At 52.0% G+C, this 25,768-nt stretch overlaps 2 protein-coding genes across 3 annotated transcripts; both read left to right on the forward strand.

The window, feature by feature from the left end:
- The first annotated feature begins 302 nt into the window (after positions 1-302).
- On the forward strand, positions 303-12,000 carry IFNAR2 (interferon alpha and beta receptor subunit 2). 2 transcript variants are annotated; one of them, XM_063180151.1, is made up of 10 exons: positions 303-439; positions 2,172-2,484; positions 3,636-3,732; positions 5,649-5,690; positions 5,980-6,103; positions 6,426-6,595; positions 7,815-7,987; positions 8,232-8,394; positions 9,069-9,187; positions 10,612-12,000. In XM_063180151.1, exons 3-10 carry the CDS (start codon positions 3,684-3,686, stop codon positions 11,299-11,301), a joined length of 1,530 nt encoding a protein of 509 aa, XP_063036221.1. In that variant the 5' UTR covers positions 303-439; positions 2,172-2,484; positions 3,636-3,683; the 3' UTR covers positions 11,302-12,000. The 2 variants fall into 2 exon arrangements, with proteins under 2 accessions (XP_063036221.1, XP_063036229.1); XM_063180159.1 differs by lacking the exon at positions 5,649-5,690.
- A 289-nt stretch (positions 12,001-12,289) lies between these two features.
- On the forward strand, positions 12,290-24,321 carry IL10RB (interleukin 10 receptor subunit beta). The gene is made up of 7 exons (XM_063180167.1): positions 12,290-12,559; positions 14,600-14,723; positions 16,068-16,237; positions 18,309-18,496; positions 21,681-21,831; positions 22,057-22,214; positions 23,206-24,321. Exons 1-7 carry the CDS (start codon positions 12,511-12,513, stop codon positions 23,554-23,556), a joined length of 1,191 nt encoding a protein of 396 aa, XP_063036237.1. The 5' UTR covers positions 12,290-12,510; the 3' UTR covers positions 23,557-24,321.
- Positions 24,322-25,768: the final 1,447 nt, after the last annotated feature.

Raw genomic sequence — 25,768 nt, forward strand, 5'->3', positions numbered from 1 at the left:
AGAAATAAAGGCAGGAACGCAAATAAAAACAGAAACTGAAATAAAGGGAGGAACGCAAATAAAGGCAGGAACCGAACTAAAGGCAGCAAATGCCCTTCCGCGAGTGCGGGGAGCGAGCGGCGCCCTCAGGACTCGCCGCCAAGGCGCCGCTGGGCGGGGCCTGAGGGGAAGGGGCGGGGCTTGGTTGGATGAAGGCGTGGTATGTGAGTGATTGGGGCGTGGTTTGCCTGTATAGGGGCGTGGTCTGGTCACTTGTGGGCGTGGTCTGTGTGGGGGCGTGGCTAACACCCTGCCGTCCCCGCCGCCATTTTCCGCTAGGCGATGGAGCGGGTGGTAGCGCTGGGATCGATGGGCGTCGGTCGCATTGATAAAGGGCGATAGACGCGGTCAGCAGCGATGAGGAGCCGCAGCGGAGCCCCGGGGCGTTCCCCGCCGCGAGGTACGGCTGGCAGGCGTTTGTGTGTGCGGTGCCGTGTCCCCCTCGCTGCCCCCGGGCGCGGCCCTGCGGTGCCAATGGAGCGGTTCCCTGAGGGGAGCGGGGCGCGCTCCTTCCCCTGGCTGAGGAGAGCGGTCTGGGCCCTGCCCGGGCATTCCTGGGGGCTCTGCTGGAGCCTTGTGGAGCTCGGGCCCATGGGGAGCCCCCAGAACCGCACACGGAGCCCTTGGCAGCGTCCCGCTCGCTGTATTGGCCCCGGCCATGGCCCGGGAGGTGCCTGGGGAGGGTTTGGTGCGGGGATCGCACCAGGGGCTGGTGGCTGGAAGAACAGCGGCTGCCGAGGGCTCTCGCAGCGCCCCTTGTCCCAGGCGTGGTTTGCTGTGTCCCAAATCCCCGGGGCTGGCACAGCCCTGCCAGCCCATGCAGTGCCAGCTGTGCCCACCTTGTGCCCAGCCCAGAGCACTCAGTGCCACCTCCAGGGCACACCTGCAGGGATGGGCACTGCAAAGCTCCCTGGGCAGCCCCTGCCAAGGCCTGAGCTCCCTTTCCATGGGCAAATTGCTGCTGCTGTCCCAGCTGAGCCTGCCCTGGCCCAGCCTGAGGTGTCTCCTCCCCAGCACTGTGGCAGCCCATGGGGTAAGGGCTGTTGGTAATCGCCTTGGGTTATGGAGGTTAAGTGATTTCCATGTCCTTAGAAGCGGTTTATCCAAAGTCTCCCAGCAGTCAAGGGTGGGAATAATGCTACAGGCACAGTGTGGTTCCCTGGCTCGGGAGGATTCAGGATTTTATGGAGCTCCAGGGGTGTCAGGATGGTGCCAGACTCTGCTCAGTGGTGCCAGTGGCAGGACAAGGAGCAATGGCCCGGGACTAAAACACAACAATTGCAGCCCAGCCTGAGGAAGAACTTCCTTCCCTGGAGGGGCAGAGCCCTGGAACAGCTGCCCAGGGAGGGGCTGGAGTCTCTGGAGACATCCCAAATCCCCTGGGCACGTTCCTGTGTCGCTGCTGCACTGACCCTGCCTGGGCAGGGCTGGACTGGGTGGGCTCAGAGCTCCCTGTGCAGGCTCAGAATGTTCCTCTGCAGACTTCCCTGCTGTCAGTCAGGTCTCTGCCTCTCTCAGTATTCCCATAAGCTGATTTATGTAAGTAAATAGACCATCTGCTTCTTTCAGAGAACTGGGGGAGAGCTTTTCTGAAATATGAGCCACTGACTTTCGAAATCTCAAAGCTGCTTTTTTTTTTTTTTTTTTTTTTTTTCTTTTCTGAAGAAAAGAAGCAAATATAACCCCATCCAGCCTGAACCTGAGAGCACTAAAATGATCCCTTTAGAGGAGAAGCTGCAGGGAGAGCTCAGAGCCCCTGGCAGGGCCTGCAGGGGCTCCAGCAGAGCTGCAGAGGGACTGGGGACAAGGCCTGCAGGGACAGCACCCAGGGAATGGCTGCCAGTGCCAGAGGGCAGGGCTGGGTGGGATCCTGGCCATGAGGAATTGTTCCCTGGCAGGGTGGGCAGGCCCTGGCACAGGGTGCCCAGAGCAGCTGGGGCTGCCCCTGCACCCCTGGCAGTGCCCCAGGCCAGGCTGGACACTGGGGACAGTGGGAGGTGTCCCTGCCATGGCAGGGGGGGCACTGGGTGGGATTTAGGGTCTCCCCAGCCCAAACCTTTTGTGATTCCATGATTTTATGAGTCAGAGAGTGACATGAGGCTGCACTCACTGCTCTCCATACTTCTCCACAGGGATTGATGCAGCTCTGAAGAGGAGGACCAACAAAAGCTCACCAGAGTTCTGACAGAAATGGTTTTCCCCTGGAATCTCCCTGGCAGTGGTAGTTCTGCAGAGGACATCCAGCTTTAGAATCCTGGAGATGAGCACATTTTATCACATTTTCTCAGGCAGTGGAAGGTGCTGAACAAATAACCTGGCTCTGAGCGTGCCCCGCGTGGGAGCCCCCTTTGCTCAGCAGCCAGAGGCAGCCAGGAGCCTGGTGTGGTTCCCAGAGTGGGATTATTCCCAGTGTTATCCCTGCAGCATGGCCAGCCAGCATCCCAGGTACACACAGCACATCCCGTGGGCAGGGAGTGCTTCAGACAGGGCCTGGGGGGAGCTGAGGGCTTATCAGGGAAAGGAAATCATTTACCAAGGGAATGCAGGTGCCCAAGGCTGCTCCTGAAGGGAACTCTCTGGAAAGTCCCAGCCTGCAGGTGCAGCTGCTCTTTGGAACGAATTCTGCTGCAATGAATGAACAGAGTGAGGGGAGGAGAGCATCCCCTGGGGCTGTGGGACTGTCACTTGCACAGATCCGAGTTCTCAACACTTACCCAGTGCCTTCCTACACTCTGAGCACTGGGAGATTGACCTCTCAGATAAAGGGCTTAGTTCACCTGACTTTAACAGATTGCTTCTATCCTGTGTTAATATATGAATATACAGGGTTATGTGTTAATATGTTAATATATTCATATATAGAGTGTGCTCTGGCATGATTTTAAGCTGGTTGTTTTGCAGAAAAATAATTCCAGTTGTATTTGCAAATAATGTTGAATTAAAAAGCAGTTAATTTTTGTTAAAGCTGAGGGGAAGGTTCTTTAGAAATAGATACACCTTTGCCCAGCTAACTCAAAACCACATCCTGTGGATATTAATGTTATGGGGATGTTAATTAGAGTAAAAAGTAACAGTGAAGAGAAGGATTATTTTAATAGATCTTATGCATTAAAAAATTGTAACAAACTTCATAACTTCTTTGTAATTAATTTTTTTCTAAGTGCTCTGTTGATCTTTTCCCTTTTTGGAAACAATTCTTACAATGGTGATGAGTTTATTTCAAACAAAGCCAAGCAAAGTTTGTTTTCATTGTATTAATGAAGCTGGAGTGAGTGGCGTTGAATTTTCAGATACTATCTAAATGCAAAGTTAATATAAATAATTATACAGTCGTTTCTGCTTTATTTGAAGTGGTAGGAGCCCATTCCATGTGGAAAAAGGAAAGTGCTGTTGCCATGGAAATGGACCAAATTTGCCATTAAATTATAAAGATCAGTGCTCTCCCCCAGTAACTCTTTCTGTACCACTGCCCTCCCTCAGCCACTGGAGAGGGTAAAACAATTCTGTACAGAAACCTTGGGTTAGTTAAAAGTGATTTACTAGGTAATTTACTGTGATCATTTAGTAAAATGTGCTTGTTTTTCATGTGCTTGTAGGAGCAGAAGCAGAATGTTCCTTTTGCAAGCATAGAGGTTTGTTTGTTAATGTCCATGAGAACCCCAATGGATGTGCCAATGCCTCTCTGTCAGCTTGGTAAGTCCTGAACCTTTGGGGTAGAGAGCAGCACGGCATGGGGGTTGTTAATTCATTAATTATCCTGCTGAGTTAATGACGTAAGAGACCATCATGGTGTTGTGGAACCTCCCTGGAGTAATTCCCAGAGTAAGGATCTCTGGTGTTACCCCTGCCTGCTCCATTCTGTGCATTCCATGAGCAGGGCTGGAGCCAGGCTGGAGAGCTGGGAATGCTCAACCTGGAGAGGAGAAGCTGCAGGGAGAGCTCCGAGCCCCTGGCAGGGCCTGCAGGGGCTCCAGCAGAGCTGCAGAGGGACTGGGGACAAGGCCTGCAGGGACAGCACCCAGGGAATGGCTGCCAGTGCCAGAGGGCAGGGCTGGGTGGGATCTTGGCAATGAGGAATTGTTCCCTGGCAGGGTGGGCAGGCCCTGGCACAGGGTGCCCAGAGCAGCTGGGGCTGCCCCTGCATCCCTGGCAGTGCCCAAGGCCAGGCTGGGCACTGGGGACAGTGGGAGGTGTCCCTGCCATGGCAGGGGTGGGGATGGATAACCTTTAGGGTCACTGCCAACCCAAACCAGTCTGGGATTCATGCCTGATTCCCCCATGCCTGAACTGGTGACTCTGGCCCCAGAGTGGGCTTTGGGTCCCTTCCAGGCCATTCCATCCTGTGGTTCTGCCTCCCTGCAGGCCCAGGAGCTCTCAGGTACATGTGAGGGTTTTTATTTTTTAATCTGAGTTTTTCCGGCACTCCTCAGTTTCTGGATCAGCAGGTGAAACCAGCTCAGTTTGGCTGAGCTGTACTTGTTGTGAGAAGGGGATTTGTTAGGTTAGGATCCTTTAATTCTAAAAAGGGTAAAAAGGGTGAGATCATCATCCCAAAACCCCTGACTGGATTGGATTGGGAGGGACCTTAAATCCCACCCAGTGCCACCCCTGCCATGGCAGGGACGCCTCCCCCTGTCCCAGCCCCAGTGTCCAGCCTGGCCCTGGACACTGCCAGGGTGGTGGAAACTCAGAGGTGCTGCAGAGGATTCCCCAGGCAGATTCCAGACCATCCCTGTTTCCCCAGGCTCAACGCTCCCAGTTACTCGTTCTCTGATATTTGTCTTGGCCGTGTTTCCTTTGTAAGAGTGTAGCACAAACAGTTTTGCAACTGTTCAACTTCCTTTGCTAAACTTGTTTGTTGAAACAAAGTTCAGAGGCGGTTTGAGCTCAGAACTGAAAGGAATTTGGTTTGGATGCAGAAGAGGCATTGGAAAATCAAATAATCCTCACTGGAATGCAGCAGCAATTCAGCAGACACAATTGATTATGAATCTGAGCTTGTGTCCAGATAATAATAGTTAAAATATTGCTTGATTTATCCCCACTGGACTTTTTTTCCAAATGGGTGATTTCCTAGCTGGTAAGAAATCCATTGTTCTACATTTAGCTGTAGTTAAACCCGTGATTTGTGGATCTCCATAAAGATTGTTTAAATTCTCTAATTCAAGGCCCAGATTTCTCTTCACAGTCATGCTGACTGTGGCACATCTTTTTATCACAACAGGTTGAGGCAAAAGAGAGTTTTAGGGAAGGTAAGGAAGGAACTGTCCAGATTTTCCCATGGAATTCATGTAAAACAGAAATGTGTTTGGAATTAAAGCAGTGACTGCTTTGGCCAACCGGGTGTGGGAGTCAGCATCTCCTGAGTCAGACATGACCACAAAAATGCCTTAAAACAAGAACAGGAAGTTTCTTTTTATTGCACTCAAAGCAAAAGGGAGGCTGAAGGGTCTTGAGAAAAAAGAAAATTAGAGGGGTCAGAACAAAAACTTCAAGTGTTCGGAAGCACTGTGTTGAAAAGATGGGAATGATGAGAAGCTGGGTTGATCAAGGAAAAGAATCCTGGATGCAGTGAGACCAAAGCATTAATACAGAGTTTCACTTTCCAGTGTGCCTCACCTTTCTGTCTGCAGCTGTTTGCAGCCTGCCTGGTAAGAGTGTTACCATCTCTAAAATGCTTTTCCTAACACATTTCATAGCTTGCACATCCTCACCAGTCATCATTTGGAAGTTCATGCTCTTTGGAGAAAGAACTTAGAGAAATGTAATCCATGTGCACAGTGCTTTGCATTGCTGTGTCTGCTGTGCTGAGCTCTCCCCTGTGGCTGCTTTTTGTGGCAAATCCTGAGCTGCTCTAAATGGCTTTGTTTATTAATTAGAATGGTTGCAAAGCTCAGAGTTTTTTGTTGGAGTTTTATTTTGTTATTTTTTCCTTTCTAGAGACAAAGGGGCTTCCTTACAACCTCCAGATGGACTCCCACAATTTCCAGCACATTTTGTCCTGGCAGGCAGAACATGACCCAGCTGTGCCAGCATCCTACAACGTGCTCTACAAAGACTACAGGCAAGTGACACAAAATAAGGCACAAATTCTGCTTTTAATGGTTATTGACCCAAAGAGGTGGGAGGTTTGCAGTGTCCATCCCTGCAGGTGTCCCCTGGAGGTGGCACTGAGTGCTCTGGGCTGGGGACAAAGTGCCCATGGGACACAGCTGGCACTGCATGGGCTGGCAGGGCTTTGCCAGCACCAGGGATTCTCTGAAAATAGTAAGGCTGAGGTTTTCTCTGTTTTTCTTGGTTTTTTTTCTTAGTTTTTCTGAGTTTTTTTTTTCCCTTGAGATGCTCTTCTCACATCAGAGGGGTGAGACTCTTGCTCTTTCCTGCAGGAGCCAGGACTGGATGAGTGCTCAGCAGTGTTCAGGCATTGCCCAGCTCTCCTGTGAGCTGACAGAGGAGTTCAAGGCCATATATACTGAGTATTCTGTATTTGTTCAGAGCATTGGAGGAGCTCAGCTGCTCAATTCTTCTCTGCTGCGTTTTGTGCCATTTGCTGAGAGTAAGTTTTGTCTCTGCATTTTTTCTTTTTGTAGTTTTCATTAACAGCTGATCCTGAATTGTGTTCTGTTACCTTTGCTGTAAGACTCCACATTGACTGTGTGGGTGGCTATTTGTATGTAGTATTTCATTTATGTGTAGTCCTGATTTGTAGTTCTGATAAAGGAATGAGGCTCTGGTTTTGAAATAAATACATTATAATTATAAAGAAAATACAGTTGTGCATTGACAAACACCAAGTAAAAATCTCTTGACTGTGTAAGCTACATAACTTAAAGAGCAACATTGTGTTTGTGTGTTCAGATAGTGAAGGTTGAGTTAAAAAGTGCCAGGTCTGCATAAGGTGTAGAGAAGAGATTGATGGACAAACAATCCATCTGCCCTTGTCTTTATTGCCAGAGGTGGCTTCACCCGTGGCTCTGCTGAAAATGAAGTTTTGAGCTCTCAGAGCTAAGAGATGTTGAGCAGCAGCTGGAGAGCTGTGGAGGATGAAGTGATGGTGTTTGCTCTGAGCTCAGCAGAGGCAGCTGCTGTGTCCCCTTGCAGGGTCAGCAATGAGGGAATGGGGAGAATGGGACAAGGAGAACTGAAGGAGAACATCCTGAGGAGGAGCCCTGCAGTCCCTGCAGTTGGTTTCATAAAAAGGGCAGGACAAGGGGGAATGGGTTTTAGCTGAAGGAGAGCAGGGTTACATGGATATTGGGAATGAGGAATTGTTCCCTGGCAGGGTGGGCAGGGGCTGGGATGGAATTCCCAGAGCAGCTGGGGCTGCCCTGCATCCCTGGCAGTGCCCAGGGCCAGGCTGGACACTGGGGCTGGAGCAGCCTGGAACAGTGGGAGGTGTCCCTGCCATGGCAGGGGTGGCACTGGGTGGGCTCTGAGGTTCTTCCCTACCCAAACCATTCCAGGATTCTGTTCTGTACTTTAACCTCAGCTTTAGTCTCATGTAGATACAAAGATCACATCTCTGTGAAGCTGGAGTAAAGCCTCTATTCCCTTTCTGCCTCTTCCTTCCACTCCTTTTCCTTTGAAGTCTGGCCCTGTGGGAAATGATGGTTTGGCTGTGGAGGTTGAATGTTGCAAGGCCTTGTGGATTTACAGCAGTGACCTCACTGGAGTGTGCTGAGCCAGCCGTGTGTGCATCACAGAAATGGAATTGTCCTGGATAAAGTAGAACTGTATTTTTCCATCATTTTTTCCTCTCTCTTGTTTTCCAACAGCAATTCTGGGACCACCAGAAGTGAATGTCACTTCCTGTCCAAACTGCCTCAATGTCACCATAAAGCTGCCAGCCACTCACTTTAGACAGAATGGGAAGCTGCAGTCTTTAATTGATATCTACCAAGAGCTGGATTATGATATCACCCTGAAGTCACAGGATGGAGAGCACAAGGTAGGGAAATTTGGGAATAGTTCTGCTTTAGAGGAGGGAATAGAGGGCATGAAATGGCTCTGATGGTTAACAGGCTCCCAAAACCAAATATGTGGATGGAAGCAAAAGAAAACATAGAAATAGATTTTTTAGAAGAAAAGAGAGAGCATGGCCAGCAGAATCTGAGCTTCCTCTCCCTGCAGGGGGAGGGAGCAGGGGCTCTTCCAGCCAATCACTGACTTCAAACCATTGCTTTTCATGGCAGAGGCCACGGCAGAGAACCACTGAAGAGGTGTTCAGTGTTGTCATCGAGGAGTTGTATCCCAGCAGGAATTACTGCCTGTCCGTGGGGGTCAGTGCATCCCTGAACAAGAATTCTGTCCCCTCCCCCTGGAAATGTGTCACTGCAGACTCAGAGGCTCAGCAAGGTGATGGGGCTGTGGGCAGGGTGCTGGGCTGGGTGTGCTCTGTGTTCTTTGGTGTAGGGACATTTACAGTTCAGTCCTGAAAAACAAATGATCACAGAATTGCAGAATGTCCTGAGCTGCAGGGACCCCCAGGGACCCCCAGTGCCAGCCCTGCCCTGCCCAGAGCCCACCAAGCCCAGCCTGGGCATCCCTGGCAGCGCTGGCCAAAGGCTCCTGGAGCTGTGGCAGCCTCGGGGCCGTGCCCATTCCCTGGGCAGTGCCAGCACCCTCTGGGCAAGAATCTGTCCCTAAAACCCAACCTAAATCCCTCCTGGCCCAGGCTCTCCCTGGGTGCTGTCTCTCAGGGCCTCACTGGCAGAGAGAAACATCCCAAGAGAGAACCATTGTGGGTATTTAGGAGTGAAATATAAACCCTCAGCACTCAGAGGGAACAAATCTCTTGGCAGTCCCCTGAGCCATACAGATCTCCACTAGCTCTGCAGAAAGATGGAGTCACTTCTTTTGGAACTCCTGAAGCTAATTTGGGATTTGGTCTTGTTCTGACTTTAACTTTCACAGATCCCTTCTAACCAAAATTATTGGGGATTCCTGCTAGCTGTTGTGACTGACAGATCTGGAATGTGGTGGTGGGACACTTCCTCCATGTGTGTTTATTTGATTTTTTTTCATTCCAGGGTACCATGAAGCTGCAGTGGCAGGTGCTGTCTGTGTTGCACTGATCATTGCTGCAGTCCTGAAGTGTGTGCATGCAGCAGGTTTCATTTTCCCAAAGTTCTCCCTTCCTCAGACCCTGGTATGTAACAACTCTCAGAGCTGCCCTCTCTGGCTGGCAGCAGGAGATTTAACAGCTGGAATTTCCAGTCCTGTGCTTTGGGTACAAGTTCTGTAACAGCACAGTGTGTTTGCATTTGTAGTTTACCTCAGTCCAAGATGCTCTCTAGGCTGTTAAGCTTTGTCTGATCTTCAGAACAAGTGTTCAAAACCACTTCTTGCTATTTCTGTGACAAGTTACTAACAGAGAGGATCATCCCACCCTGCTCAGGGGGGAACATCCAGGAATAGCCCACCCAGTTCTGGTCCCCACAGGGCACAAAAGCTGTGGCCAGAGCAGGGCCAAGGGGGAAGCAGAGGGCTGGAGAAGCTGCCCTGTGAGGAGAGCCTGGAGGAGTTGTTCCACTGTTTCATAATAATAATAAAATAATCTCTCTTGGACTTTCTCTGTGATCAAGCACAGAGGGAGCCACTCCAGAGCCAGCTAGTTTATTTCCATAGATTGAATTTAAATGGATAATTTCATTCACAAATAATTGTGCCACTAAATTTCAGTCACAAATAACGAGATTTCTTGTTTCTATCTTTTATCTTTTTTACTTGTTCTTTTTTTTAGAGTCTCTGATTTCTTTTACATTTAATTCTGTAGGGTTTTTCAGCACAAATATTTTCCATTTTCTACAAACATACCCAGAGCAGATGGGTGTCACTTTTTTCTAAGACTTCTTCCACATTTCTGTCCTTTGCTTATCATGTCCTTGTCATCACTCACATCCCAACAATTGCTGAACACATTACTAAGGAATATCTAAGCTTTATTTATTTTTTATTGTCAACTTGATAAATGCTTCAAATACTGAATAATCCTCTGACGTGCAGGGGGAATACAGGGCTTGGGATGTTAAAATTGTGAAAATTCTTCAAAAGATAATTTTTCAAGGATGTTAAAATTGCTCAGCTGTGATAGAGGTGACTGCAAGAGCTGGGAGAGTGACAAGACTCAACTCACCCTGGCAGGGTGGGCAGGCCCTGGCACAGGGTGCCCAGAGCAGCTGGGGCTGCCCCTGCACCCCTGGCAGTGCCCAAGGCCAGGCTGGACACTGGGGACAGTGGGAGCTGTCCCTGCCATGGCAGGGGATTGGACTGTGATGATTTTTAAGATCCCTTCTCACTCAAACCTTTCAGGGGTTCTGTGATGCTCAGGAATGAAAAAGAAGGAACAATTGTATTTGTCCTGGTTTAGGGCAAATCTGGGAGATAAAAGCATCATATAGTCAGCCTAGGATACCTAGATACCCTGAACTCTGCAGAAAAGGCCCAAACTGTGGCACAGAAGGAATCATTTGTTTTACAGCCTCATTGCTGGAGCTTATTTGGAGTTTTTTTCATGGTGTTGTGTGCATATGTGCAAAAGCGGCTGATTATTTAATTCCTTTTACTCTCCAGGCATTCATCAGGAAGTTGGCCTACTCCCCGTGGGTGTCCGTGTCAGAAACAGTGGAACTGAACTCAGTGGAGATCATCCTCCGAGAGGTGAAGAGCAAGGCCAGGGGCTGCACAGGCAGTGCCAGTGACGACAGTGACAGTGACAGCGGTGACAGTGACAGCAGTGCCCCGTGTGACCACGACTACACCAGGCGGGGCAGGCTGGGCAGGGGCAGTGTCCCCCGGGGCTGTGACACCCCCATTAGCCCAGAGCAGTACTCAGTGAGCAGCACCTGTGAGCCCAGCAGCCCCCGGGCTGGGCACACGCCGGCTGCTGAGCCCCAGGAGCCCCAGGGCCACCCTGCAGGGGACAGGGACACGGGGAGCCAGCTGCTGAGCCCTCTGTGTGGGGACAGCCCTGAGCCCCCGGGGGACAGTGGGTGCTTCACCATCAGCCTGAACACGGTGCTGCTGGGCACCCTGGAGCAGGACGGGCACGGCCCTGCAGCTGCTGCCCCAGCCCAGGAGGATGCGGGGGACTGGCCCTGTGCTCATGGTGGGCAGGCAAAGCTGCTGCAGGACGCGGCAAGTGGGCAGGGAGCACCTTGTGCTAATGACTTCCACGAGTGGCAAAACTCCTCCTCTTCCTCTGAGGAAAGCGACTCTTTGGACTCAGACACGGAGCAAGTTACGGGCTACATGAGGAGATGAAGAAGGGAGAGCTGCTTTTACTTTATAACATAGGAATCAGTGTTGTCCAGCTCTTATTTCTGGACTGAACACACAGATCTTGTCTTTTCATTAACATCCTGTGGTGTGGGCTCCTGCAGAAAGAGCTGGGGGTGTTTGTCTGGAGAAGGATCCAGAGAGACCTTAGAGCTCCTTCTGTGCCCTAAGGGGCTTCAAAGGAGGGGCTTTGGACAAAAGGGAATGGCTTCAAACTGACAGAGGGCAATTTTGGATTAGAAATTGTTCCCTGTGAGGGTGGGGACAGACAATTTCCAAGGCCTGGAGAGACAGGAGCCAAGGAATGGCTCCCAGTGCCAGAGGTCAGGGCTGGATGGGATCTTGGCAATGAGGAATTGTTCCCTGGCAGGGTGGGCAGGCCCTGGCACAGGGGGCCTGGAGCAGCCTGGGACAGTGGGAGGTTGGTCTCCCAACCAGACCACTTTTACAATTTTTTTATTCTTTATCTCTGTCACTGGATTTTTGTGAAACCTGTTCTGCTGGCTGGATACTGTATTTGTGCAGAGAGCACTGATCAAGTGGAAAAATGGGGGCAGAGACAGGAACGCTCAGCTGACAAAAGAGTGGATCGAGGCATTAATACACTTCTTGAATTTATTTTTGTATAATTTTGTACAATTACTAATTCATATTAAAATATTTTTATGACATTTAAAATGCAAATGAGCAATTTAAAATTGGTGTGAACAGCCCTGCTGTGTGAGGGAAAGAGACCCGGTCTGTGAGGGGGAGCCCTCAGGCCCGGGGCCGCCGCCATGCCCAGTGCCCGCTGCGCCCTGTGGGGAAGCGGAAGGGTTCGCGGTGCCAGGGCTCCCGGTGCCCACTCTGCCCTGTGGGGAAGCGGAAGGGTTCGCGGTGCCAGGGCTCCCGGTACCCGCCCCGTTGGGAAGTGGAAGGTTCGCGGTGCCGGGGCTCCCGGCGTTCCCGGTGCCCGCCCTGTGGGAAAGCGGAAGGTTCGGGGTGCCCGCCCTGCCCTGTAGGGAAGCGGAAGGTTCGCGGTGCCAAGGCTCCCAGTGGCCGCCCTGTGGGGAAGTGGAAGACTCGGGGTGCCGGGGCTCCCGGCGTTTCCCGTGCCCGCCCTGCACTGTGGGGAAGCGGAAGGTTCGGGGTGCCGAGGCGGCCCCGTTCCCGCTGCCATGGCGCGGCCGCCCCGCCGCGGCTGAGGGAGCCGCCATGGCCGCCGCGCTGCGGGCCGCGCTCTGCAGCGGGTTCCTGCTCGTCGGTGAGTCCGCCGGGGAGGGACGGAGGGACGGAGCGAGCTCCCGCTGCCGCCTGGCCGCGGGCACGGCGGGCGGCGGTGCCCTCATGGGCAGCGGCAGCGAGGGGCGCCTGAGGCGGCGGTGCCTCCGCGCTGCCCCGAGCCCGGCGCGGCTCCGCGGGGGCTGTGAGGGACCGAGCGGGCCCGGGAGTGCCCTGTGGGGACAGCGGGGACACGGGACCAGCCTGGCCGGCCGCCGCGGGCGTTATCGGCTCTGTGCTGGGAAACGGGGCCGGTCGTACCGGGAGTGGGACGCTGCAAATCCCGGCGAAAACGCGGCCCGAGAGCCCCGTGTCACTGTCTGCAGAGGGGACAGCCGGGGAACAGGGACAGGAGCAGAGGGAGCGGCCTCAGGCTGGGCCAGGGCAGGCTCAGCTGGGACAGCAGCAGCAATTTGCCCATGGAAAGGGAGCTCAGGCCTTGGCAGGGGCTGCCCAGGGAGCTTTGCAGTGCCCATCCCTGCAGGTGTGCCCTGGAGGTGGCACTGAGTGCTCTGGGCTGGGGACGAGGTGCCCGTGGGGCACAGCTGGCACTGCATGGGCTGGCAGGGCTGTACACAGACCTGAAAGCCCAGAAATATTTCCTGATCTCTTTGGATCCACAGTGCCCAATGAAGCAATTTACCTGGAGGCTGCTCAGGCACGCAGCACTGTGAGGGAAGGGAGCCTGGCAAGGAAATGGGATTTTCCCTGGGAATTTGCATGCCTGCCTCAGACCTCATCCTCAGAGCAGGGGCAGTGCCCCAAGAGAAATGAGAGGGACTTTGGACGAGGGATGGAATGCCAGGTTAATAAATGGGAGTGGCTGCCTCTGCCATGGGGCAGGGCTGGGTGGGATCTTGGCAATGAGGAATTGTTCCCTGGCAGGGTGGGCAGGCCCTGGCACAGGGTGCCCAGAGCAGCTGGGGCTGCCCCTGCATCCCTGGCAGTGCCCAAGGCCAGGCTGGACACTGGGGCTGGAGCAGCCTGGGACAGTGGGAGGTGTCCCTGCCACGCCAGGGGTGGCACTGGGTGGCTTTAAGGTCCCTCCCAGCCCAACCCAGTGTGTGATTTGAACTTCTGTATTTGTGATGTGCACTGTGAATTATTTATTTATTTGTGCAGGGGTAACACTGTAGGACCGGAGTCTGAAACTGGTTTTGTTTAAGCCAGGTTCAAACTCTTGCCTGCCAGAGGGAGTGACTGGCACAGGAATTTCATCTGTTTGTGCAGCAGCTGGGGACACAGCTCAGGGGTGATTGTGGGCTGCTGGGGTCACACAGGGTGACCTTGAAGGTCTCTTCCAGCCGTGATGATTCTGTGAAGCACAGACATGGAAAATGTGTTATTTATCTTAGAGTCTCTCACCAGGTGTGACACCTGTGACATTAAACACTGCTCTGTTCTGGCAGGGTTTGTTTGCATTGCTCATTTGTGGTGCAGTAATGGGCTGGAATCTTTGCTATTTTGGTCTCAACGCTTACAATTATGTAAGAATAATTAAGTCATAACAAGTTATGGGCTTTTCATTGATATTTACACTAGTTTAGGGTTTCTTTGATTCAGTTCCAAGAAAGGAGAACAATTGGGGTTTTGTCACTTGTGAATAATGCTGGTTAGTGATACTTAATTACATTTAATTATATGTAATAGCTCTCTTACCTTCAGAGGTGCTGAAGTTTATCAATCCCCACGCCCCTGTTGTTCCCACAGTGCTGCTGGAGCACTGCTTAGAAAAACTGGGGTTTGACAATCTCAGGAGAGTTCATGCCCCGAGTGCTGGGCAGCACCAGCTCAGTCATGCCCCAGAAATGTTGGTGTCACAAGCACTTACTGGAAGTCAGTGGAGCCAGTAATTTGCTTTGTTGCATAAGGAGGCAGGAGAGGCATCAGGATTTAAATTTAATTTATTTGGGCTCTGTTTCTGAATAAGCACCTAAGGCAAAGCAGAGGCTGCATTTAGATTTTGGATGAGTGACAAGTGCTGGAGCAAACGCTGAAATGTTGGTTCTGATTCCTCCCACAGTTTCTGCAATGGTCCCAGAGCCCCAGAACGTGAGAATTTCTTCAGTCAATCTTCACAGCACCTTGCAGTGGGATGCACCAAGGTTCCCCAGAGGAAACCTCACCTACACTGTGCAGTCCAAGAGGTGAGGCTGGGCTGGGCTGGCTTCCATTCACACCCTGCAGCTCTGTGTGCTTGGGATCTGTGTCCTCTGCAGAGCACACTCTGTGCCTTTGTTTCAGGGACTTGGCTGTCCCAGGAGCTGTCCCTTCATTTCAGCTTGTGAGAGGCTTCTCTGCTGAGCTGGAGGACGGGGCAGAGGCATTTCCTGGGCATTCACACCCAGGGCAGCCCTGTCCTGTTTGGTCTGGAGCCACAAACACATGTTAACACTGGCTGTTATTGGCTTTGTGTGTGGTTCTTCTCTTCTGTGACTGAAGGGACCTGGTTGTGCTGAGTGTTTGCTTTTCCCTGATCTCCCATCCCATCCCATCCCATCCCATCCCATCCCATCCCATCCCACCCCTGCCATGGCAGGGACACCTCCCACTGTCCCCAGTGTCCAGCCTGGCCTTGGGCACTGCCAGGGATGCAGGGGCAGCCCCAGCTGCTCTGGGCACCCTGTGCCAGGGCCTGCCCACCCTGCCAGGGAACAATTCCTCATGGCCAAGATCCCACCCAGCCCTGCCCTCTGGCACTGGCAGCCATTCCCTGTGTCCTGAACTCTCTGCCCATATACAAATCTCCCTTTTCATTAGAAGCCCCTCCAGGCACTGGCAGGAGCTCTAAGCCTTGCCCAGAGCCTTCTCTTCATGCTTAGTCAAGAGATATTTCTGTGTTCTGTAGCCTTGATCAGTACATTTCTGGGCAGGCTTTTGGTGCAAAGCAGAAAGAATAAGATATATTAAATATAATCTATTAAAATCCTGTATTGATCAAGGCCAGGTTGGACTCTGGGGCTGGAGCAGCCTGGGGCAGTGGGAGGTGTCCCTGCCACGGCAGGGGTGGCACTGGGTGGGATTTAGGGTCCCTCTAACCCACACCCTTTGTGATTGTGTTCCACAAGCACCTCCTGGTCCCTTCCCAGCCCTGTTTTCCCTGGCTTCTCCTCGTGTGCCAGTCCTGGGGCCAGCTCTGAGAGAGTCCCAGTGGGACAGCAGTGCCCTGCCCTGGCACTGCCCGAGCGATTGCTGGTGCTCTGACCTCTGCCTGCTGAGAGCAGCCTTGGGACCCTGCCAGGAAAGGGGCATTTCTTGCAAAGTTAGAGTTTTAATCCTTAAATTTATAATTTAATCATTAAGTTTATCATTAGGTTTATAATGGATTTACAGATTTATAGATGGGTGTAAAATCCCTAATGTGAGTATTACACCCACGGGATTTTTGCGTCCACAAGCGCTAAGTGCTTGCACTAAGAGCTCTGCTGCCTCAAAGCCGTTTAGCCAGCTGTAATTGCCCATCTCTCACACGCTGCTTCTGTTCCCTGCAGCATCTACTACCCCGGGGACAGCTTTGAGACGCTGGGGACGGGGCTGAGGCAGCCGCGCTGCGACGTGTCCTCGCTGTCCCCCTACGGCAGCTACGCGCTGCGGCTGCGCGCCGAGGCCGGGCAGCTGCGCTCCCCCTGGGTCACCCTGCCCTTCAAGCCCATGGACGACAGTGAGCTTCCCTGTTCCTCCCAAAAACGCTGCCTGCTCGGGGAGGGAGGATAGCGAGCGTTTTGTCATTTAATATCGTGGTGCCGGGGCTTGGCTGCTGTTTTGTTCCTCTGTCGAGGTCGGGATTGAGAGGGTGTTTCGGGCTTAGGTGTTTGTTTTTACTTATCTGTGTTACGGTCTCACAGCAGTGAGTTCTGCAGTATTTCACTGACAAGGTACAAAATGGCGCGCTGTCTTTCTCTACAAAGTCTTTTAAGGCTAAACTACCCAATTAAGAAATGACACCTTATTACTGCGCCTGAGTGGGTCGCTGCTGGTGAGAGAGGGACGGTGAATCTTGTTTCTTGAATCAGAAGGCTTGATTTATTGAGATATCATATATAATACATTAAGACTATACGAAAAGGAATATAGGAGAGAGGTTTGCAGAGCTGCTAGGCTAGGCTAGGAACAGATAGAAAGAAATCTATAACAAAGTTGTGTTCAAGGACTCAGTCCCCTAGCTTGCACTGGTGATTGGCCCTTAATTATAAACATAGAAAATGAGCCAATCAAGGTTGTTGCATTCCACAGCATCTGATAATAATTGTTTACCTTACAATAAATAATTGTTTACATTCTAAACCCTTTAACTCTGAGTTTCCCACCCTGTGATATCACACACTTCTGTTCAAACTCCACCCCCACAATCCCAGCTCTGTCATTCCATTCTGGAAGCTTCTCCAGGGCCTCAGGTCAATGCAGTGTTCTCTGGGGGTCAGTGCCTGGCAGCACAGAAAGTCTGGAATTCCCAGCACCCACGGTTCCAGCAACATTGAATTATAAAATCTTATTTGTAACACTGGCAGAAAGCAGAACAGGTTCACTGTCAATAATATTGATCACCTCTGTGGAGGAGATTTTCAAACAAAGCATCATTTTCTTTTAAAATAAAGAACATTTCTATTTTCTATTTATCATTAATAACATTTTATCATTAATTACATAATTAAATAAATTTAATTACATAATCCATAAACTCTTAGTTGTAACACACAGAAAGCACCGTAGGTTCACTGCCATTGATCACTTCTTTGGAGGAGATTTTCAAACAAAGCATCATTTTATTTTAAAATAAGGAACATTTCTATTTTCCAGACAGGGAGAAGTCGTCTTCAAGGAGCCAGACTTCCTGTATATCTAAATAAATTCAGTTACTTCCTTATTCATCGCTTTGCCAGACAAAAAGTTTAATTTCTATTTTTTCTTACTTCAAGAAAACCCCTGTCTCACACAGAAAGGTGAATTTTCAGCCAAGGAATCTTGATTGCACGAGGCAGAAATAATTCAAATGTTTTCATTTTTCAAGCTGATCATGATCCCACAAAACCCACAAAAGCCCCAATAAATCACTTTTCTAGAGGGTCTGCCTAGGACAGACAGATGTTGTGGCAGTTTGGCCCAGAAGGAGAAGTGAGTGATAGCCATGGAAATGGTCCTTCCTCTCCTGGAGTCACCACAGCTGGCAAAAGGGAACTGAGTTCATTTACAGGGTGTGGGAATGGGGCCTGCATTGGTACCTGGTGTTTAGCTGCAAAAACAAAATCAATTTCCACGGCAGTTCTGTGGGGAAGGCATTCATTAATGCCTGACCCGGGAAAAAGAAATGACTTCTTTCTAATGCATGATTTAAAGGTGACTTTTGGGCTGTGTGAGAATGCCCAGGTGAATGTCCAGCTGAAGCTGAATTCTCTTCTCTTCTCTTCTCTTCTCTTCTCTTCTCTTCTCTTCTCTTCTCTTCTCTTCTCTTCTCTTCTCTTCTCTTCTCTTCTCTTCTCTTCTCTTCTCTTCTCTTCTCTTCTCTTCTCTTCTCTTCTCTTCTCTTCTCTTCCCTTCCCTTCTCTTCTCTTCCCAAACCTTCCCTTCCCTTCCCTTCCCTTCCCTTCCCTTCCCTTCCCTTCCCTTCCCTTCCCTTCCCTTCCCTTCCCTTCCCTTCCCTTCCCTTCCCTTCCCTTCCCTTCCCTTCCCTTCCCTTCCCTTCCCTTCCCTTCCCTTCCCTTCCCTTCCCCTCCCTTTCCCCTCTCCCCCCGCAGCGTCCATCGGTGCCCCGGCGGTGCGGCTGCGCTCGGAGCAGGGGGCGCTGCACGTGGATCTCTCGGGCCCCTTCGCGGAGCACGGCCGGGACCGGTGGCCGCTGCGGCTCTACTACGGCTCCTGGAGCTACCGGATCCTCTACTGGAGGAAGGGCGGCAGGGACACAGAGCCCGCCTCTGCTTCCCGGGTACGGTGACTTCCTGAGCTGCAGCTGTGCTTTTCCTGGAAAACGCCGTCCTGGGAACGTCCTGGGAGCTCCGGGAGGCTCTGGCACGGGTTACAGGCTGGGAGAGCTGGGGGTGCTCACCTGGAGAGGAGAAGCTGCAGGGAGAGCTCAGAGCCCCTGGCAGGGCCTGCAGGGGCTCCAGCAGAGCTGCAGAGGGACTGGGGACAAGGCCTGCAGGGACAGCACCCAGGGAATGGCTGCCAGTGCCAGAGGGCAGGGCTGGGTGGGATCCTGGCCATGAGGAATTGTTCCCTGGCAGGGTGGGCAGGCCCTGGCACAGGGTGCCCAGAGCAGCTGGGGCTGCCCCTGCATCCCTGGCAGTGCCCAAGGCCAGGCTGGACACTGGGGACAGTGGGAGGTGTCCCTGCCATGGCAAGGGGTGGGATTTAGAGTCCCTCCATCCCAACCCATTCTGGGATTCTGTGATTCTAGGAGTAAAAATGTATCTCTCCTAATTACAGTTAATGAAGTCTGTTCACTACAACTGGGGCTCAGAGTAAATGCAGGAGCTGTGTAGTTACACTGCAGCATGGACAGAATTTTCTCTTTCCATAATTATCAATAACTCTGTATTTTTTCCCTCTCAGTGGGACTCTGGGTTTTTACCCCCAAAGATATCTAAAATGGGTAAGGCTCTCACTCCCTGTGGCCCCTGCAGCTCTGCAGTTTGCATCCACTGCAGTTCCCTCTCTCCCTGTCAGGGCCAGCCTCTTCCACAGGCAGTTCTGCTCCTCCATACACAGTGCCTGGAGAAAGATCATTAATAATGCATTAATTAGAGCATTTTGGCCTCTGTTCAGGCAGACAGGAAGCCTCTGACCAGCAGCTCCAGTCCCAGCTAATGAGTGCTTTGTCCATCAGTGCGGTTTTATAGAATGGAGCCCAGCAGTGTAATCTGATTTGTATCTGTTGCCTGCTCAGTGCTTTGCCATTCAGTTCCAGAAATCAGGGCCCTTTTTCCCACCCTGGTTTCCACTCACAGGCTCCTGAGGGATGAGGTGTTCCTGGCCCTGGGGTGCACTCAGTGCATTCACCAGAGCAACAGGGCTGCACCTGGAGGCTGTGCCTGCAGCACTTCCAGGTGCAATCTGGAACATTCCCCAGGGGCCCCAGAGGCAGCAGGCAGGGCCTGGGAGCTCCAGGATTGAAACCTGCCTGGGGAGTCTCCTATTGCTGCTGAGGGATGCTCTGCAGTTACAGGGACAGAACTGATCCTGAACAGCAAATTCATTTGCTCAGAGCCACCTCACAGCTCCCAGATTTTTTTTTTTTTTTAATTTTTTATTTTTTTTTTGGTTTTGCCTAGATGACAGCTCACAGAATCACAGAGTTGGGAAGGTTGGAAGAGCCCTCAGTTCCAGCCATTAACCCAGCAGCCTGTGTTCACCACTACCCCATGTCCCCAAGTGCCACATTTACACATTTTTAACACTTCCAGGGTGGGAGCTGCATCATTTCTCTGGGCAGCCTATCCCAGGGCTCGACAGCTTTTCCAGTGAAGGAACTTTTCCGGTCCCTAATCTAAAACTCCCCTGAAGTTTTAAAAATGTTTTAAAATGTTTCTTAATCTGAAACTCCCCTGGCACAGCCTGAGGCCTTTTCCTCTTGTGCTGTTGCTCCATCCCACTTGCTCCCTCTGCAGCTGGATGGTGTTTGTGTGTAGCTGTGCTCCAAGCTGATCCCATTGGGTTGGGTGACAGTTTCTGGCTGCCACCAGATCTCATTTATCATCCCTCATTAGCCTGAAACTTCGTTAGTGCTGCTGCAAACAGCCCAGAGGGCAGTGGTGTGGATGGCTGTACAGTAAGTAATTGTAATTGTAATTCAGTCCAGTTGGAATTTCATTGTAATTGCAGTTCTGTGGTTCCTTAGCTGGTCCCACAGCTGAGTCACTGATGTCCCACGCTTCCCTTTGCCGTGTGTGTGTTTGCAGGCAGCTCGGGTGGACACCAGGCACAGCTCAGAGTCACTGATGTCCCTTTGTTCCCTTTGCCGTGTGTGTGTTTGCAGGCAGCCCGGGTGGACACCAGGCACAGCTGAGTCACTGATGTCCCACACTCCCCTTTGCCGTGTGTGTGTGTTTGCAGGCAGCTCGGGTGGACACCAGGCACAGCTCAGAGTCACTGATGTCCCACACTTTGCCATGTGTGTGTTTGCAGGCAGCTCGGGTGGACACCAGGCACAGCTCAGAGTCACTCATGTCCCTTTGTTCCCTTTGCCGTGTGTGTGTGTTTGCAGGCAGCCCGGGTGGACACCAGGCACAGCTCAGAGTCACTGATGTCCCACACTTTGCCATGTGTGTGTTTGCAGGCAGCTCGGGTGGACACCAGGCACAGCTCAGAGTCACTCATGTCCCTTTGTTCCCTTTGCCGTGTGTGTGTGTTTGCAGGCAGCCCGGGTGGACACCAGGCACAGCTCAGAGTCACTGATGTCCCACACTCCCCTTTGCCATGTGTGTGTGTTTGCAGGCAGCTCGGGTGGACACCAGGCACAGCTGAGTCACTGATGTCCCTTTGTTCCCTTTGCCCTGTGTGTGTTTGCAGGCAGCCCGGGTGGACACCAGGCACAGCTCAGAGTCACTGATGTCCCACACTTTGCCCTGTGTGTGTTTGCAGGCAGCTCGGGTGGACACCAGGCACAGCTCAGAGTCACTGATGTCCCACACTTTGCCATGTGTGTGTGTTTGCAGGCAGCCCGGGTGGACACCAGGCACAGCTGAGTCACTGATGTCCCTTTGTTCCCTTTGCCGTGTGTGTGTGTTTGCAGGCAGCTCGGGTGGACACCAGGCACAGCTCAGAGTCACTCATGTCCCTTTGTTCCCTTTGCCATGTGTGTGTGTTTGCAGGCAGCCCGGGTGGACACCAGGCACAGCTCAGAGTCACTGATGTCCCACACTTTGCCGTGTGTGTGTTTGCAGGCAGCCCGGGTGGACACCAGGCACAGCTGAGTCACTGATGTCCCTTTGTTCCCTTTGCCGTGTGTGTGTGTTTGCAGGCAGCTCGGGTGGACACCAGGCACAGCTCAGAGTCACTGATGTCCCACACTTTGCCGTGTGTGTGTGTTTGCAGGCAGCTCGGGTGGACACCAGGCACAGCTCAGAGTCACTGATGTCCCACATTTCCCTTTGCCGTGTGTGTGTTTGCAGGCAGCTCGGGTGGACACCAGGCACAGCTCAGAGGTGCTGGCCCCGCTGGAGCCATGGACAGTGTACTGTGTGCGAGCGCAGGCGCTGATCCCCGAGTGGAACAAGACAGGGCAGCTGAGCAGGGAGCTCTGTGAGCAGACAACCCACAACGGTAACCTGGCACCCTGGAGTCACCTGGGATGGCTGGGAGGGACCTCACAGCCTGGCAGTGCCACCCCTGCCCTGGCAGGGACACTGCCACTGTCCCGGGCTGCTCCAACCTGGCCTGGGACACTGCCAGGGTTGGGACATGCCATGGAGAAAGTGATAATTTAAAAATAATCGCTCAGCAGAGAATAATGACAGTTGTAATTGTTTTTTTCCTTGTCTCTGGCAGGTGTAACCCCTGTGTGGATCATTGTGACTGTTCTGGTGGGGTCCATGCTGGTCGTGGCCACAGCTGTCACCGTTTGTTTCTTCTCCAGTTTTTATCTGTACAGACTCATCAAACATGTTTTCTGCCCTTCCTACATTTTCCCAGAACACTTGAAAGAGGTTTGTTTCCTGCCTAACATGTGAAAATCAGCCCTTTCCCGCAGAGCCACTTGTTTTTTCAAGGCTCTCAGTGCCAAAACATTTGGAGCTTCTTTTATTTTGCCTCCTTTCCCTGGCACCTGATGGTCAGTGGTCTGTAATTTGAAATCACCAGCTTTTTATGGCTCAGAAACAGGATGGGGTTGTTGATTTTGAAGTGAGAGAGTACCAGGTGTCAACTTCAGTTCCTCATTTGGCCAATGAGCAACAGAAATCTCTGTCTCTCCTGCCTCCTTTCAGACTTAAACCAGCTCCTTTTTTCTCCTGCAGCAAAGTCCTGTCAGGAGTGTAATAATGAGTTTTAACTCCAGGAAAGTGTCTGAGGAAGGAACCTGGGCTGGATCAGCCCAGATTTTTGTACCTGCAGTGGCCAGCACTGCTGACAGCAGCTGGTTTCTCATTCCAGATTCAGTTCAGGATTGTTTCAGTGAGGGCACTGGGTGAGCAGAGGGATGGAGCAGCTCTGAGGAAAGGCTGGGAGAGCTGGGATTGCCCAGCCTGGGCAAGGAAAGGCTCTGGGGTGGCCTCATGGTGGCCTTGCAGGGCCTGAAGGGCTCCAGGAGAGCTGCAGAGGGACTGGAGGGACGGGACACAGGGAATGGCTCCCAGTGCCAGAGGAGAGGGTTCTTGCCAAATCTCTCTTCCCCTACAGCCCAGTTACCATTTGGTGTTTGTTCCCAATCAAAACTTTGATTTTCCCAAGTTTCTGTCCCAAAAAGACTCCGAGCCCTGGGGTTATTCTTGAGAGGCACTTCCATCTTGCTCCCAGGCCTGGAACTGATTTTAGGGAGGATGTGACGCTCTTGGCCTTGTGGGACTTGTAAGGCCTGGGAAAGCCACTTGGTGTGTGCAAAACAGTCCCAATGTTTGTTGTTTAATAGCCCCAGTGTTTGTGAGCAAACAGATGGGGCAGCTGCAGACACCTAATGCTCATTTCCTCTTTGTTTCCCAGTTTCTGAGCAAACCCCCCGGTGCTCCCCAGCCTCTCCCTCCCCGAGAAGAGCTCCTGGTTTGTGACAAGCTGGCAGTGATGGCAGAGCCCCCCCAAACCCTCCCTGAAGGGGCTGGGGACGGGGACAGCAGGACAGCAGAGCTCCTGGTTTGTGACAAGCTGGCAGTGGTGGCAGAGCACCCCCAAACCCTCCCTGAAGGGGCTGGGGATGGGGACAGCAGGACAGCAGAGCTCCTGGTTTGTGACAAGCTGGCAGTGGTGGCAGAGCACCCCCAAACCCTCCCTGAGGGCACTGGGGACGGGGACAGCAGGACAGCAGAGCTCCCTCAGGACTCTGCTCAAGGACACTGACTCAGGAGTGGGAGCAGCCTCAGGAAAAGCCCCAATATCCTCCTCATTCTTCCCTTGGACTTTTGGGTTCATCTCATTGCTGTTTTCCAACAGGGAAACCCCACAGACAAACACGGGGTCACAGACTTTTGACAGAATCATTTTATTTTTTGAAGTACAAGAAGCTTGTCACTAAATGAGGAATTAAATCATCCATAACTTTTGCTACTGCTGGTTGTGGCTCCCTGAGCAGCTGTAGCAATTCTGGCACTGATTATGACACTAAAAAGGAAATGTCATATTTATATATAATGCTAATTAATTTAACTTTCATGAACTATTTATTACAAAAACTAATCAAAATGTTTATAAAAGAAAATACTATTTTGTAAGGAAAGACCTGGTTTATTTTTAAGAAAAGATCTGTTTATTTTTTTCTAATGAGAAATGATGTTTTTAAGGATATCCCCACTGGCATCATTTTTCTATGGAATTTATTCTTCCCTGGTGCAAAGTTGTGAAGTTTTTAGGGTGGGGTGAACTGATGTCTGTGGGAAACTTGGCAGCTGAAGTGGGAATTAAATGAGGTTCATTTTAATTATCTGCTGATGTGTATTCTTAATTTGAAAAATCCGGGGAGCTGTGAGTCCCTGCTCCCAACCCAGCCTCAGCTGCACAGGTGGGTGAGGGCTGGACCCAGCACTGGGGCAGGGAGGGACCTTGGCACTGGGTTTGTGTCACTGCACCAATGTAAGAGTGAGAAATTAAATTCTGTCACCAAAGGAACCTTCCAGGAGTGAAGTTGTGTCTCAGCTTGGGAATTGCACAGTTCTGGGGTGATGTCTGTTATTGATGGGTAAACATCAGCTTTTTGGGAGTGGTTGCAGGAAGAAATCAGGAATTGATTCCATCCATTTTCATCTCCCACCTCCCCTCAGAGGAGGCTCAGGGGACCCTCAGTGTCCCCAAGTCCCTGCCAGGAGGGGACATCCAGGGCTCTGCTGCCAGGGAACAGGGACAGGAGCAGAGGGAGCGGCCTCAGGCTGGGCCAGGGCAGGCTCAGCTGGGACAGCAGCAGCAATTTGCCCATGGAAAGGGAGCTCAGGCCTTGGCAGGGGCTGCCCAGGGAGCTTTGCAGTGCCCATCCCTGCAGGTGTGCCCTGGAGGTGGCACTGAGTGCTCTGGGCTGGGCACAAGGTGGGCACAGCTGGCACTGCATGGGCTGGCAGGGCTGTGCCAGCCCCAGGGATTTGGGATTCTGGGATTCTGTGGAATCTGTACCTGGGTTTTCTGCACTTTTTAATTTGGGTCACATTCTGCTTTCATGGGGAATATGGAATTGATTGAATTGATTCTTTCCAAGGTATTTTGTTCCATTGGTGCCTTTCTGCAGCTGTCCCCAAGGCTGCTCTGGGAATGCTGATCCTGGGTCTGGATCACCACTCCAAGGAACCCATCCAGCTCCCTGTGTGTTCCCTGGCCCTCCTCCCACAGCTTCTTTCTATACTTTCTTCCCCCCCTTTTCTCCCCTTTTCTTTTGGCTTTTAGAGTGGCAAAATGCCCGGTGCACATGGAGCTGAGGGGGCTGGAGATGCCTGCCCTCCCTCGGTGCTGCTGGAGCTGCTTTCCCCTCTCCAGCAGCTGCTCTGCACAGGACAGAGAGTTCCTGTCAGGGCTGGGATCCGTCAGCGCTCCAAGGCTCTGCTGAGGGCTGATAAGGCAGAGATAAGGCTGTGCCAGTGCACTGCAGGCTCCTGCTGGGGCACACCAGGGCAGAGCAGGGATGTCCCAGGCACATGGGGAGTGTAGGTGGCAGCAGGAGCAGTGTCTGCAGGGACATCATGGCACAGGTGCCCCGAGCAGCTGGGGCTGCCCCTGGAGCCCTGCAGTGCCCAAGGCCAGGCTGGATGGGGCTGGGAGCACCCCTGCCCCACAGCCTTGGACACTTCCAGGGTTTAGGGGCTGCTAAAATCAACCCAGATGTGGTTTTCAGGCTGATGTGTGCTTTGGCTTGCTGCAGAAATCTTCCTGCTCCACACCCAGGAAAGCTTTTGTAGGTGAGAGGCCTCTTCCTGTGCCACAGCTCCTGTGAAAGTCATCATGAGCCAGGCCTGGGGACAAGGGGCCTGTCCCCTCTGCCTGGCCCCACATGGGCTGGGGGGACAGAAATAATTGAGAGGAGGAGCAATAATTCAGAGGGAAGCAGCAATTCCCTGGAGAGTTCATCTTGAGC

This window comes from Melospiza melodia, chromosome 2 (genome assembly GCF_035770615.1).
Source record: "Melospiza melodia melodia isolate bMelMel2 chromosome 2, bMelMel2.pri, whole genome shotgun sequence".
Lineage (NCBI taxonomy): Eukaryota > Metazoa > Chordata > Aves > Passeriformes > Passerellidae > Melospiza > Melospiza melodia.